This window comes from Neoarius graeffei, chromosome 9, assembly GCF_027579695.1.
Source record: "Neoarius graeffei isolate fNeoGra1 chromosome 9, fNeoGra1.pri, whole genome shotgun sequence".
Taxonomy (NCBI): domain Eukaryota; kingdom Metazoa; phylum Chordata; class Actinopteri; order Siluriformes; family Ariidae; genus Neoarius; species Neoarius graeffei.
Window position 1 is genome coordinate 48,314,568 of NC_083577.1, and position 16,652 is coordinate 48,331,219.

Below are 16,652 nucleotides of genomic sequence, written 5' to 3' on the forward strand. Positions count from 1 at the left end.
TGATGCGCCAAATGTTTTCTATGGGTGAAAGATCTGGACTGCAGGCTGGCCAGTTCAGTACCCGGACCCTTCTTCTACGCAGCCATGATGCTGTAATTGATGCAGTATGTGGTTTGGCATTGTCATGTTGGAAAATGCAAGGTCTTCCCTGAAAGAGACGTCGTCTGGATGGGAGCATATGTTGCTCTAGAACCTGGATATACCTTTCAGCATTGATGGTGTCTTTCCAGATGTGTAAGCTGCCCATGCCACATGCACTAATGCAACCCCATACCATCAGAGATGCAGGCTTCTGAACTGAGCGCTGATAACAACTTGGGTCGTCCTTCTCCTCTTTAGTCCGAATGACACGGCGTCCCTGATTTCCATAAAGAACTTCAAATTTTGATTCGTCTGACCACAGAACAGTTTTCCACTTTGCCACAGTCCATTTTAAATGAGCCTTGGCCCAGAGAAGACGTCTGCGCTTCTGGATCATGTTTAGATACGGCTTCTTCTTTGAACTATAGAGTCTTAGCTGGCAACGGCTGATGGCATGGTGAATTGTGTTCACAGATAATGTTCTCTGGAAATATTCCTGAGCCCATTTTGTGATTTCCAGTACAGAAGCATGCCTGTATGTGATACAGTGCCGTCTAAGGGCCCGAAGATCACGGGCACCCAGTATGGTTTTCCGGCCTTGACCCTTACGCACAGAGATTCTTCCAGATTCTCTGAATCTTTTGATGATATTATGCACTGGAGATGATGATATGTTCAAACTCTTTGCAATTTTACACTGTCGAACTCCTTTCTGATATTGCTCCACTATTTGTTGGCACAGAATTAGGGGGATTGGTGATCCTCTTCCCATCTTTACTTCTGAGAGCCGCTGCCACTCCAAGATGCTCTTTTTATACCCAGTCATGTTAATGACCTATTGCCAATTGACCTAATGAGTTGCAATTTGGTCCTCCAGGTGTTCCTTTTTTGTACCTTTTAACTTTTCCAGCCTCTTATTGCCCCTGTCTCAACTTTTTTGAGATGTGTTGCTGTCATGAAATTTCAAATGAGCCAATATTTGGCATGAAATTTCAAAATGTCTCACTTTCGACATTTGATATGTTGTCTATGTTCTATTGTGAATACAATATCAGTTTTTGAGATTTGTAAATTATTGCCTTCCGTTTTTATTTACAATTTGTACTTTGTCCCAACTTTTTTGGAATCAGGGTTGTAATCTCCCATTCATTCTTAATCCAAATAGAACCTTTGACTTGAACAACTTCTTGTAACATTACAGGTGAGATTTTCTATTTGGGATGTTAAGTTTATTTTTGGATGATTTAAATGTTTTCCAGGGTGACGAGCCATGTTAAGGCCTGGGTGTATTTATTTAGGCACTGTATAGCCAAGATTACGAACTAATTTTGTCTTTTTATGAGACCATAAAAGGCATAGACAGGCATTTAAGAGGCAGTGATGTTGCAAGACTTTTCAGAAAAGCCATTAATGAGGAGGTGTAGTCCGATACTATGTAATAATGAGCTGTAAATATATTTTGTTTGATTTGAAACAGAGATTTTTTTTTCTTTCTTTAAATGACCTCTACCCTCTTTCCGAAATCGCTCACTCGTTCACTACTCCCGACTCATTATATAGAGGACTATATAGTGAGCTCATTGGTAAAATGAAAAAATGCTTTCAGACACTAGTCCGTTGCGCTGGTATTTACATCATTACTGTCACGCAATTAAAACGTGCCAGATCAGCCGACTGGTGGGTTTTCAAAATAATAAATACATGCATGTATTTTTATGATGAATCCATATTATACTGAGCGTATTTCCCACATTAATAAATACAAAGTACCAGCATCATTCAGTTTTTAAAATCAAGGCTGAATACTTTCTTCTCTGATTTCTTTCAGTGCGACCACAACGCATGATGGGATATGTTGCTTTGGTTAGTGACCATCGGTTGTACACTACTTTTCGTGATGCATTGTGGGATACTTTGAGTGCACTATATAGGGTGTAAATAATCCTCGCTAAGGTTTTGGACAGTGCTACAAAATGGCATCCTCACTATATAGTGCCCTATATAGTGAGTAGGGAGCGATTTCGGACACAGGACACTTTGTTTTGCTTACTGATCTGTATAGTCAAGTTTATTTTTATCGCGCTTTTAACAACAGACACTGTCGCAAAGCAGCTTTACAGAAAATTAAAGACTTTAAACATGAGCTAATTTTATCCCTAATCTATCCCCAATTTATCCCCAACGAGCAAGTCTGTGGTGACGGTGGCAAGGAAAAACTCCCTCAGACGACATGAGGAAGAAACCTCGAGAGGAACCAGACTCAAAAGGGAACCCATCCTCATTTGGGTGATAACAGACAACATGATTTATACAGTCACAAAGTATAACTGTATAACCCAGGGCTTTCCCCAGGAAAAAAAAATATCAGAGCAGTGCTACCGATGTGGACCCCAGTCCGTAAGGGTTGGCCCAGCCCAGAGGGCCCCGAAGGTTGCTAGGGGGGCATGCTTCCCTGGAAAATTTTTAAATTACAGACTTCAAATGGTGCATTCTGGTGGCATCTGGGGCTGATTTAGGCACAATTCATTAAATTTGCTGTTTTTTTTTTATGTTGTCAAATATGCAAGGGGCAAAATTTAAAGGGCAAGATTAGATTTAAAATGAAAACACTTCGTAGCACGCCTCTTCATTTTTCAATTCCAGGATGCCAGGACCACAATGGAAGTCAAATCATGCAACAGCGCCATCTAGGGACCAGCGTGTAGAATGTGGATTTATGTATGGTTGCAAATGGCAGTCAGTGCATGCAGTGAAACCCTTTATTTTCAGTTCTGGGTTGAGTACCAGGATAATCTAGACCTATATATTACAATATCTTCCTATTTCTGTCGTTATTACCCATTTTCAGAGGGGAACAGGAGATATTTAGGTATTCTGCATTGTTCAAGTTATGGTATTGATTTTTTTTTTTTTTTTTTGGTGTGCAAATGACAGCACGGTGCTGATGTCGCACAGCGCAGCAGAGCGCCGCATATCTGCGCTTTGGGGAAAGCCCTGTATCCCAATAAAACATCTAATTTCATCTAATTAAAACATCTCTGTTTGTCTGTCTTGCTCTCAGGTTGTTTCCAGCTATGTAACGCGTTCAGGCAGAACATGGAGATAGACCAGTGCCTGCTGGAGTCATTACCTCTGGGGCAGAGGCAGAGGTTGGTGCGCCGGATGCGTTGCGATCAGCTGCGTGCATACTACGAGCGTGAACGCACCCTGCAGAAACAGGGTACACACAAACCTCTCAGCAGCCAGCGCAAGAAACACTCCATCAGCTTCTCCCTGTCCGATATCCTCCAGGACGCCATCATACGTCATGATGATAAAGAGGGTGAGGTTTGACACACTGTGTTCTGAATCTTGAAAATGATGGTGTGTATAGTCTGTATAAAACATGATAAATGTCAGGCAGGCATACTGAATGATACTGACAGTCTCTCCATTTTATTTATTTATTTATGTATTTTATTTTTTTGGATTGGCTTCTTGTTCATACAGCATTTGGGCCCCATCTGTTTTCATGTATTACATTCCAAGTTCAAGTACTAGTGTCTCCCACCCTCAGATCTTATATTATTATTGTGTTTGTGTGTGGGTGTGTGCCTGCAAGGACTCCCCAGCTGGTGAAAAAAAGCGAAATTAATTTCCAGCAAGGCATGGAGTCGCAGGCTCCGCCATTAGCCTCTGGGTATTAAGTCATTCTTCACACTGATTATAGCCTAGTCAAAGCTAATATTCTGTGTGCAGCAAGCAGGACTGGACATCCACACGCCCTTCCTGAGCGATGGAGCAAGAAAATTTCATTTAACCAAGTCAGCTATTTCTGCTCATGAGGTTGCAGGGTGGAGCAGAAGAGTTATTTTCAATCCTCTCAGGACAGATAGGGCTAAGAAGGCTCTCATTTTTTGACTTTAGGAGACTGAAACCCTGTAACTCCTATCATATGGGAAGGCCATTATGTTAAACAAAAGCAAAAACTTTTTCTTGTGGTACACTGAGCAAGTTCGACATTTATACAGAGATTAGTCTAAAAGCCTTGCATTGTTACATCGACAGCTGCAGGAACAACTGGCCACGGGCATCTGCTAATGCAGACTGTGAATCATACTGAAGTCATTACAAGGTTAGGCTTTTTGAGTCCTCCTAATTACCGTGAGCTCTAAAAGGGTACAATAAGTAGCATTTATTTTTTCGTGGTGCGGTTTTTATCAAGTCCTGCGCTCTGATCGGCTGGCGAGTGGGTCCTTATCCTACGGTACGGACCCCGGTTATGGACCTCCTGGCGACTCGCTCGTTCACAACAACAAACATAGTAGCAATTTTTGTGAACATTTATCTTTTTTATAAGATTTATTGATAAGATTTTTATCAAAAATCTTATAAATTTTTGCCAGCATTTCTCAGGAGAATAGCATTAATTTTACAGCATGGGTAGTGATAACGATAGTGTTCACAGCGAAAGCGAGTTTTACTACCCTGAGGAAGAAGAAATAAAAGAAAACATTTCAGGAGAAAGCTAAAAACCTGTAACTTGCTAACGCCAAGCAAAAACATGGCTGAATCCTGAATGACTCTTATTTGTATAAATAGGGGACTACATAGGCGGCAAAATGTAGGGTTTTTTTTTCCTGCCATGGAAGTGCACTTGTATACCGAGGAGGAAGCAATTTGCATTACAGATGTGAATGAGGATTCAAAATGGCGGCTCGGCTCGGGTTTCCCTTTCGGGCGCTTTTGTTTTGTGTTAGAATTTGGTAAAGAAAAAAAATAAATATATTATTTACCAGCTTAAAGTCAGTCCGTATGGTGAAATACCGTGACCTCAGCCCGGAGGGCCTCGGTCAGTACTTTCAAGACCTCAGTCACGGTATTTCACGATACGGACCTCCTAGCTAGTAAATAACATGTATATCTTCATCACCACTAAATGCGGTTTGCTTGCCAGTTGAATATTATTGTCTCAATGTCTTGTTTTTGCCGTGCGTGCCTTTTTTATGTGTTTTGAAAAGGAGATAGAAATCAGTGTGAGTCAAAATACACAGGTGATGAAATAATGCCCAAATAGGTTCTGATATGCGATATTGTCTCCATGTGTAGTAATGTAGCACGAATGGGGGGGGGGGGGGGAGCTGCAGATGAGCTTCAGTATGAAATGGATACGATTTGATATTTTCAAATACCGTATTTTCCGGACTATACGTCGCTCCGGAGTTTAAGTCGCATCAGCCAAAAAATGCATTATGAAGACGAAAAAAACATATGTCGCACCGGACTATAAGTCGCACTTTTTTGAAGGGTTATTCTATCCATAGAATCTGTGATTCTATCTGATAAGCGGCGCGTGGTTACTGCGCGACTGCATTGTTTATTTAATAAACGAACAGCTGAGCAGTGATAACACGCCCTTTGCCCTGTAAGTAGCCTAGTCTGATTATTTTAAATATCTACTACTATCTTTAATACTATCACTATCGTTATTACTAATAGCCTATATTATTATTATAACTAATATTAGTAGCCTATTACTGATGCATTAATCAGTTTGCTTTTAGAATATTTTTACCGGTAGGGCTTATTATCGCCCCATGGCTCTTTCATCTTTGTTATTAAAGCTGTAGTCATCATCGAGGAGAGTCATTCTTCATTTTTGTCGAATTTTATTTCATCAAATCAGAGGTCAAGTAGGCTATAGGTATATCATCTCCAAAGACAGGTACGGTAGTAAAAACAACCGTCTAGTGAAAAAAAAACAACAACAACAACCGCTTTTAAATCCCCTACTTAAATCCTTAAAATGAGTCATTTAACTCATGTCTTGTGATCTGATCTCCAATGGTGAAATAAACCGGTTGTGATATGAGTACATTCTGTTATTTTAGAAGATAAATTTAATATATAATTTAATATATAGACTAATAAAAATTAATTTTATAATATAATATCAGGACATATTACTGTCTGTAACTGTCACTAAAGCGTTTTCTAAGATCATAATGTCTGTTATTATTATTATTATTATTATTATTTTATTTTATTTTTTTACACACACAATAAGCGCATGTGCGTAAAGTTATAGTAAACCACCCCCCGCCTTTTTTTTTTTGAGTCGCCGGACCCACCCACCTCCTGCGTTCTGGGACCTCCCACTTCACAAATTAAGCACTGCCTAAAATCATTACATAATTTATTTAAATAACTATAGGCCTATCATTAATAATAAAACACAGGTCAATCAAGTTTATCAAGCTGATGATTTCACTCCAAATCAGCAAATCCATTGAATTCCTCATCCTCTGTGTCGCTTCTGAACAACTCTGCCAACTCCAGCAGCAGACGAAGCGCCGTTTCCTCTTCTTCTGCATGGCTGTCGTCAGACTCAGCATCAGCTCCAGTTATTCCGCGGTGAAAAAAAAAACATATATACGTCACACCGGAGTATAAGTCGCATGGCCAGCCGAACCATGAAAAAAAGTGCGACTTATAGTCTGAAAAATACGGTAATTGGTAAAAATAATTCAGTTGCAATAATGACTGTTTATAGCTGCAGGTACTATAGCCTCTTAGCTTGCCAGGGCAGTTTATTAACTTGCTAACATGGTTCTATAATGAGACAGTGTTATTATACAGACATAAATTGTTATGCAGAAAATTGTGAATTACATAAGGAATAAAACACGACAGATGTGGTTACAGCAAAACAATCAGTAACGCGAGGGGTTACCACTCCGAAGTGGATTATTTTTCGATAACGTCACATTCAGATGTGGTTTGTCCCGTTTATACCACGGCAGCTTGCCAAAGTTTGTCATTTTTAATTTATTAATGAACAATACATCATACTTTTTAAAGCGAGACGGCCTTTCGATTTCATAAAATCACTGAAATTTAGTTCCCTCTGAAATTTGGTTATTGTGATGTATGTTTATTTTTGTAATATCTCACAAAATATCAGGCCATTCTGTAGCTGGGAAGTTATTTAATTTGAGGAGATTCACGAGCAAATAATGTGCACGGAATCACTCTCTTCGTGCAGTCAAGCAGACAGAGGAAGTCCATGTGCACATACGCAAGTTTACCTTTGACCATGCACTGACAGTTCCATCATTCTGTCACTAAACGAACAGCTGATCACACCGAGGTGCTCGCTGACCGCCGATATTTATTAGTTTGGTCCTGCGTTTCCTTTCCTTCGCAACATGTCTTTTCTTCTCGCTTTCTGCTACTGTAGTCGGTCTTTCACGTTTCATTCGCACACTCGCGTCCTCCATTTTTCTCTCCTGTTTCAAATTTGTATCCCACAATGCCTTGTGCAGACGGGGAAAGCCCACCATGTGATGAATGACGTAGTATCTTGTATTGCGTCATGGTGAAGCAGGAAAAACTAGCGGAGAATTTAGGGCCATGTGGCTTGAAATTCATTAATTGTTCTATTACAAAACTAATAAAATTGGAAGTCTGTGATTTGAATTCGGTAGCTTTCAGTCCACTAAACAAAAATAATTGGGTGTCAGGAAAAATCTCTTTATGACCTCATCTCATCTCATTATCTCTAGCCGCTTTATCCTTCTACAGGGTCGCAGGCAAGCTGGAACCTATCCCAGCTGACTACGGGCGAAAGGCGGGGTACACCCTGGACAAGTCGCCAGGTCATCACAGGGCTGACACATAGACACAGACAACCATTCACACTCACATTCACACCTACGGTCAATTTAGAGTCACCAGTTAACCTAACCTGCATGTCTTTGGACTGTGGGGGAAACCGGAGCACCCGGAGGAAACCCACGCTGACACGGGGAGAACATGCAAACTCCGCACAGAAAGGCCCTCGCCGGCCCCGGGGCTCGAACCCAGGACCTTCTTGCTGTGAGGCGACAGCGCTAACCACTACACCACCGTGCCGCCCCCCTCTTTATGACCTAAACTTGAAAAATCTGAAAGGCAGTCTACCTTTAACTATTTATATGGTTACTTTTAATGTTGTGTAAAATTCATGAGATAATTTGGTTCCTGCTATAATTGTTATAACAATTATAAACAGTCATTCCATCACCAGGCTCTCCTAGTTTTCTCTCTCCTGATGTTAATAAGACAAAAAAAAAAACCTGCAGCTTTTCATGTTCCTGAGTAACTGGAAAACACCGTGTACTCTGTCCTCAAGACTGTCCCATGACAGAAAGCTTCCTGACATTTACAAAGTGCTGATCCCTGAGACTCCTTCCATAAATATTACTTAAACAGCTTTACCATATCAAATATTAGACTTTTTCTTGGTTAAATATGCACACTTTTAAAAAAAATCTGTTCTATTATTAAACTTGGATTATGTGGTGCGTCTGTGAATGAGCTGTTACTATAGAAACTATCATTTATTTGAATTAATATATACCTGTGAGGCGGCACGGTGGTGTAGTGGTTAGCACTGTCGCCTCATAGCAAGAAGGTCCGGGTTCGAGCCCCGTGGCCGGCGAGGGCCTTTCTGTGCGGAGTTTGCATGTTCTCCCCGTGTCCGCGTGGGTTTCCTCCGGGTGCTCCGGTTTCCCCCACAGTCCAAAGACATGCAGGTTAGGTTAACTGGTGACTCTAAATTGACCGTAGGTGTGAATGTGAGTGTGAATGGTTGTCTGTGTCTATGTGTCAGCCCTGTGATGACCTGGCGACTTGTCCAGGGTGTACCCCGCCTTTCGCCCGTAGTCAGCTGGGATAGGCTCCAGCTTGCCTGCGACCCTGTAGAACAGGATAAAGCGGCTACAGATAATGAGATGAGATGAGATATACCTGTGATCTGTACCATGGCAAAAAGTACAGTTCGAGCTGCTTGTATCCGCTTGTTTAGCGGCGATGTGATAACCGTATTTCCAGGGCCAAGCCTCGTCTTCTCAGTGTGTCGTAGTGCTGTGACCCTCGTTGTATGAAATGGATTGGAGTCCAAAAAAAATTATGCAATTGCAATGAAGGAATGTTTACTCGCTTTTCGCACTTGTAATATCTCCAAAAAGAAAGTTTTTAAAATGAAGAAGAAACAGGTGGGAGGGTGGGACAAACAGTGGTGATCAGTGATTGGTCAGGGGGGACCATGGTGGTTAGTGATTTGGTCACAAGTGCATGTCAGGCGTTACACTGTGAGATGAGCGAGCCTGCTTTCTAAACTCGTACAACAGCGGCTGTGATGTGAGCTGGAGACAAAGTCCTCACAGCCGGAGAGCCATATCGAGTTCAAGACAGTCGCTGATACAGTATGTGCTGAAAAAGTTGCTAGATTTGTCACTAGGCTTTTTTTAGGTCACATGGCCGGTGAGCTGTTGACATCACGCGGCGTGCGGCGTCCGTCCACAATTCACAAAAATCGCTGCTCCTCCCTGAGTTTTCAATGGATATTGATTCTGATTGTTTTGTTTGGAAGATCTAATCAGTCTGCACAAAAGTTACTCCTAGGCAGAGGTGGATAGTAATGAAGTACATTTACTTGAGTACTGTACTTAAGTACACTTTTTGAGTATCTGTACTTTACTTGAGTATTGTTTTTTCTGGAAACTTATGACCTTTAACTTCACTACATTTGAAAGACAAATATTGTACTTTTCACTCCACTACATTTCTATCAAGGTCCTCGTTGCTTGTTGCTATGAAGCAGCTTTGAAAGTGGAGGTTTTTTCTTTTCTAAAACGTGATTGGGTTTTTTTCGCAGGTGACACTGAGAGCCTGTCAGTAATCACTAGGGTCAAGTCACATCCATAGACTATAAAATCAAGTTCGCTTATTTCTCAGTAGCATTATTTGAACTCAATCAGTTGATGGCAGAATGTACACACCCATGGCTTTACCTAGAACCCATGTTTCAGTTTTCTGAAAGGAATAAAGATTCATTTCGTTTTAAATGTTTGCTTTGTTTGCCTAAAACGAACCACATCACGGCCTACAAAAACCCGCCGTCCAACCTGCAGAAGCATATTGAGGTGTGTAAACATTTTATTAAAAGAGAAAGCTTGCAACAAAGTTGTCCGTGCTTTTAGAGCTAGCGATAACGTTGCAATAGCTATGCAGTCTGGTTAGTCAAATGACTTTCTATGGATTTGCCCACCAAGTTGCCATAGTCTTGTCCACGGCTAACGTTAACACATCGCTAGTTAACTTGGACACTGTTAGTTAGCATGTAAAAACGGAGTCACGCTAACATGAATAACATTATCTTATCTGAATTCCTTTCAGAAATATATGTTTTAGCATCATCTTGCCAAATAAACAATGTAGAAATCTCTCTTTTCTAGTAGTGTTAGCTACGCAATATGATTTTGAGTTTGAAAAGAGTTTGCTAGCATGTCAGGTGGAGCTTCACTGACTAGCTAGCTTAATGTTAAACCACCATGATGCACAGCATGCGTTCATTTTGTAAAGCCAGAAGGTTGCATTAGGTTTTGTAAGCGTTGTGGCAATAATACAATGACACATTGACAGAAAATGCACTTTTAATACTTAAGTATTTTTAAAAGCAAGTACTTCAGTACTTTAACTTAAGTAAAAATTTAACTGAACAACTTTCACTTGTATCGGAGTAACATTTGACCAGTGGGATCTGTACTTTGACTTAAGTAATGAAGTTGGGTACTTTGTCCACCTCTGTACAATAGACATGTCGTCACAGAAAATTGAAAAACAGGTTTAACAGCATCAACTGATAACCAGATTGAAGTTTGATTGACACCTTTTTCCCTTTGTTACTGCCAGAAAGCAAATTTAATTATGATGGAAATATCTGAGTGATGGACAAAAACAAAAGAAGAAGTGTCTTTGTTTCTCAGCCTTGATCTGTGTGTGGTGGTGGGGGACAGCTGCAGCCCTCACTGAAACAGAACATATCAGCTGGGCTTTTTATCCAGGCACAGTGGATTTGGCATTGCCTGTATAACCCACATCAAACACCAACACAAAGCCTCTTGTAGACAGACACATCAATCCCCGTACTTCAGACGTCCCGACATTTTTAAAACCCGTAGCCCACATGAGTGACAACAAACGCATCAGAAAGGGTTCACACTGATTAGGGATGGAAGAGTCCAAACAGAGCCTGCATTTGATTTTCAGTGTAGACGATACATGAATATCATTCAACGCTCAGCATGAATGTTTCATTACAGAAAGCCTGACAAGAAAAACTAGGAACACAGACTCTTTAAACCTTTCTGCTGTATTTTTGATTGCGATATCATCTCATCTCATTATCTCTAGCCACTTTATCCTGTTCTACAGGGTCGCAGGCAAGCTGGAGCCTATCCCAGCTGACTACGGGCGAAAGGCGGGGTACACCCTGGACAAGTCGCCAGGTCATCACAGGGCTGACACATAGACACAGACAACCATTCACACTCACATTCACACCTACGGTCAATTTAGAGTCACCAGTTAACCTAACCTGCATGTCTTTGGACTGTGGGGGAAACCGGAGCACCCGGAGGAAACCCACGCAGACACGGGGAGAACATGCAAACTCCGCACAGAAAGGCCCTCGCCGGCCACGGGGCTCGAACCCGGACCTTCTTGCTGTGAGGCGACAGCGCTAACCACTACACCACCGTGCCGCCATTGCGAGATCAATTTAAATTAAAAATATGATCCAGTGGTTGAAAACCACAACAGACGTCTGGCGCCTGCTCACTTTCTGACAAGGATAAAAATCATCATGAGAAAATTTCATACTGATGCTTTCTGAATCTATTTAGCAAGTGACTTGGAAGCCTGAAACTTAAATGGTGGCATAGAGCCATAAGAAATCAATAATCAGAGCCAATGGCTGGTCAAAAGGCATTTACACAGGACACTAAGCATGTCTCTCTGCCTGAGAGAGTCCACACTCCAGAACAAAAGCACTGGGCAGTGCCAGATTGGTAATTAGTGTTTAGTAGGTGGCTGAAGTTTCCATTCATCCCCAGCCAAAGGTGCCTTGTTTCCAACAGGAACACCAGCTGGTGTCATGGACCAGCTGAACCTGGGCAGTAGCCAATGGAAGGCATTTACACACTGCTCTGCAAAGGCTGCTGGTTAATGTGACATGGATTTGACCTGACAGCTGAGTAAACGATAGAAGAAGTATGAAAGAAAAACCAGGAAAGATGGCGACAAAGGAAACCAAAACTAGAATTCTTTAATCAGATCTAAAGACCTTTTTCTTTAGAAAGAAAAAACCTTCAGTTTCAAAGCTGCTTCATAGTAACGAGGACCTTGATAGAAATGTAGTGGAGTGAAAAGTACAATATTTGTCTTTCAAATGTAGTGAAGTTAAAGTCATAAGTTTCCAGAAAAAATACTCAAGTACAGATACTCAAAAAGTGTACTTAAGTACAGTACTCAAGTAAATGTACTTCATTACTATCCACCTCTGCTATTGTATTTGAGCAGCTCGATTGGTGAAAAACCCAGAATGACGTTTTTATGAGGAATATGTTAAAGGAAACGTTACGATGGTAGACAAATCCGTAGCCTGTGTGATCTGAACAAGCAGGTTTCGTGTCTGGACTATTGGTTTTTAATTCATAATTTCCTGCTAGACTAGCAAATTTAACAACCAGAGGAATAACAAACAAACCAAAAATGTTCTCTTGGTATGCATGTTTAAACATAATGCACTTCTTGGTGGTGCGACTCAAGAATAGTAATAAGAAGAGGGTGAAAAATCGCTACAGAGATGTCCACAAATGCCAGTGACTGGCGGTTTTCTCCGCCTACACAGACAGTCTGCGCTGGCTACTTGATCCCAGAAAAAACAACAACTTGCCTTTCAGTGTTCAAGTGATTTTATATCATCTCTGCTGCCCATAATTTGCTGCTATTTCACCATGAAATTGTCTTCGATTCAGGTCTAGCATGACCAGAAGAGACCCCATATTCGTTGATTGATTCTCACGCTGTGGTTGGCTGAGCCAGACCACGTGACCACGCTGTAGCGTATGTAGTTATGCTACAGAGCCAGGCAGAGTACTATAGAGGGTAACTGAGAAAGCCAAGCACACACACATCTGGAGGGAAAATTCATACATATTTTGCAAGTACTTTACAGGGAAATGGTTCGTAATTTATTAGCTGAGAATGCACCAGAAGGAATGTACATTTTCAAAGTTTTCTGGGCGAAGGAAGCCCCCAGACCCCCCTAGCATTAGTGCATTAGCATTAGCCGCCTACTACTTTTTTTAGCCAGCTACTTCAGATTTTCTGGAGAACCCTGTCTATACTTGTTCCATGCTTTACTATACTCCTTCATTTCCTTTAGTCTGTATTAATATACTTAACTAACTAACTAACTAACTAACTAACTAACTAACTCGCATTACATTAGCTCTGTGTTCTAGCCTCGTTTCCAAGCAACTAAAACATGGGCAGGACTTTGGAGCTTTTACGTGCCTAGTGGACTAGCTAATAATTGTATGATTTGATTTGTCTCCGGCATGATTAATGAAAGAGATGTGAAAAATGTATAAACAGCCCCTACTCCATTTGACCTCCGTGTTGGTCATTGTGATGATTTTGTTTGCGATTTTTTTTTTATAATAATTTCAATTTATATAGCGCCTTTCTCAAAACCCAAGGTCGCTTTACAATTATAGGGAAGAAAAAAAAAAAAGTCCACCAAATAGAGGTCAGGATGTCATTCCAATGGTGTAGCAGCCACAGTCCCACCAAAAGGCGCACGATAACAAGTCCCACACCGCCAACACAGCCGCTGCGATGCCACTGGGCAACATCACTCGTAACACTGCGCCATGGATCCACAAAGCGAGCACAGACGCACCGCCACGCAGAGCGCTGGTATGTCCCAAACCGCCTGCACAGCCGCCGGGACGCCGCCGGGCAACATCACTCAGAACACCGCTCCATGGATCCACAAAGCAAGCACAGACGCACCGCCACGCAGAGCGCTGGCATGTCCCAAACCGCCTGCACAGCCGCTGCGACGCCACCGAGCAACACAGCTCGGAACATCACGCCAAGCACTAAGCACTGCTGCACAGAGCGCTGGACAACCACAATGTTAAAATGAGCAACGAGCTCCCTGCAGTCCATAGCTAGGAGCACAGGCATCACCCACGGCGAACCAAGGCCTGGAGGGAACCGACGCCCAAAACTGGGTCCGGAGTTACACCACCACTGGTGGACAAAAACAAACATCAAACTACACACACGCAAAAAAAAAAAAAGTCTCTTACAAACACATTGTAGTAGAGTGAATGTAATGCTTAAGGAGTCCTTTAATGAAAATGAAAGGGCTTTTCATCCTTAAGGCTATAACACATGGAGTTAATGGCCTTGAAGGATATTTTCCTCCTTTTTCCTCTAGGATATAATTACGAAGCTCTTTGTGGGTTGTCCAATTTTTTTTTTTCCTCTTTTCCATGAACAGTGCTGAATCTTAAGTACGATATCCAGATTTGGATGTTAGGCGAATATAATATTTTACAGAAATATATTCAGTTCATATTTCAGTCATTCAGCTGTGAAATGAGTGGCACCTTTCCAGCTGTCTTGACATCTACCCAGGATTGGACTCGATCTGACTAGCCTTTTCTCGTCATAGGCCGTTATGCTGTGCTGCGTTTTGACGGGCCTTTACTTGTGCACTGGAGCAGTCCTACTGCAGCAACGTCAGCCTTGCTTTGGCTGTTAATGAGTTGGATGTGGAATTGCAGACACCATGCTACATGGGCAACTCTTTATCCTTTTTTCTTCCTCAGTCTGGATGTGATTGTCTTTGTGTGCTGATTAAACCTTGTCACTGCTTCTTCCTCTTCCATCAGGCAGAGATTAGAGGATAAAGCTTCCATGTGGAGAAATGCTGCATGGATGGTGATGGTTTAATCAGGATTTTTATCATAATGCAGGGCCTTTATTAACCTGTACACATTTATCAAATCAGACAACGGCTAAGATTATACAGTATATTTTTTGCCTTGGACTCTCTTCACTATGAGCGCTCGGGATTGGGACACTTCAATATTCTTCAGTTTATTTGTCCCGTATGTTATTTTGTCCATGATGGTCCGTGTTAGTGTCTTATCCCATATCCCACACTCGTATGTTTAACGTCAGCTGGCCAGTGAGAGAGTGTAGCCTGATCATCTGCTACTCTCAGCATGCTGAATGAGAAAATCAATCTCCGCTCTATTGTTTTGTGCACACTTCTCCAACGCTGACGTGAGGCCTGTTTGCTACAGGCCTTGTGCACTTATTGGGTTGGTATTGAATTTTATGCTGACTACGATTATAAATTTGATGATGTCCACAGATATGAATAGACCAAAAGGCTTTAGTAAATACTAGTAGGGTTTCAATTTCACCTCTTGCATATCATACCAAAATGCTACCTTGATACAATTACGGCCCTTAAGCTCTTATTTGCAAGTCTGAGAGTGCCACTGAAGTTCATCATCTCATCTCATCTCATTATCTCTAGCCGCTTTATCCTTCTACAGGGTCGCAGGCAAGCTGGAGCCTATCCCAGCTGACTATGGGCGAAAGGCGGGGTACACCCTGGACAAGTCGCCAGGTCATCACAGGGCTGACACATAGACACAGACAACCATTCACACTCACATTCACACCTACGGTCAATTTAGAGTCACCAGTTAACCTAACCTGCATGTCTTTGGACTGTGGGGGAAACCGGAGCACCCGGAGGAAACCCACGCGGACACGGGGAGAACATGCAAACTCAGCACAGAAAGGCCCTTGCCGGCCACGGGGCTCGAACCCAGGACCTTCTTGCTGTGAGGCGACAGCGCTAATCACTACACCACCGTGCCGCCCGAAGTTCATCATCTTTCTATATACAGTATTCTTCTCAATGTGGTGTCTCATAAACAATTAAATACCATGGTACTGTACTTAAAAGTAGACGGCCTGTCGATTTCATAAAACCGGTGAAATTTAGTTCCCTCGGAAATTTGGCCATTGTGAAATATGTTTATTTCTGTAATTCCTAAAAAAAAAATGCCATTCTGTGGCTGAGTAGTTATTTAATTTGAGGGTATTCCCAAGCAAATAATGTGCATGAAATCACTCGCTTCGCGCAGTCAAGCAGACAGAGGAAGTACATGTGCGCATGTGCAGGTTTACCTTTCGTCGTCGTCTTCTTCTTCTTCTCTTGGATTTTACGGCAGCTGGCATCCAGTGTTGCAATACTGCCATCTACAGGTTTACCTTTGACCGTCCACTGACAGTTACATCATTCTGTCGCTAAACGAACAGCTGATCACACCGAGGTGCTCGCTGACTGCCGATATTTCTTAGTTTGGTCCTGCGTTTCCTTTCCTTCGCAACATAATGTCTTTTCTTCTCGCTTTCCGTTACCGTAGTCGGTCTTTCACATTTCATTTGCGTCCTCTAGTTTCCTTTCCTGTTTCAAATTTGTATCCCGCAACGCCTTGCGCAAACGGGGAAAGCCCACCACGTGATGCATGATGTAGTATCTTGAATTGCGTCATGGTGAAGCAAGAAATAATAGCAGAGGATTTAGGGTCATGTGGCTTTAAATTCATTAATTGTTCTTTTAAAAAAAAAACCCACTAATAAAATTGGAAGTCTGTGATTCGAAT

At 41.9% G+C, this 16,652-nt stretch overlaps 1 protein-coding gene across 1 annotated transcript in view; it reads left to right on the forward strand.

Moving 5' to 3' along the window:
- Positions 1-1,078: 1,078 nt before the first annotated feature.
- The window catches only part of myo16 (myosin XVI), a 250,670-nt gene continuing 235,096 nt past the window's right edge, over positions 1,079-16,652 (forward strand). Inside the window, exons 1-2 of the mRNA XM_060929678.1 lie at positions 1,079-1,106; positions 3,143-3,403. Of these exons, the coding sequence (XP_060785661.1) occupies positions 1,079-1,106; positions 3,143-3,403 (289 nt within the window). The remainder of the gene's footprint in view (positions 1,107-3,142; positions 3,404-16,652) is intronic.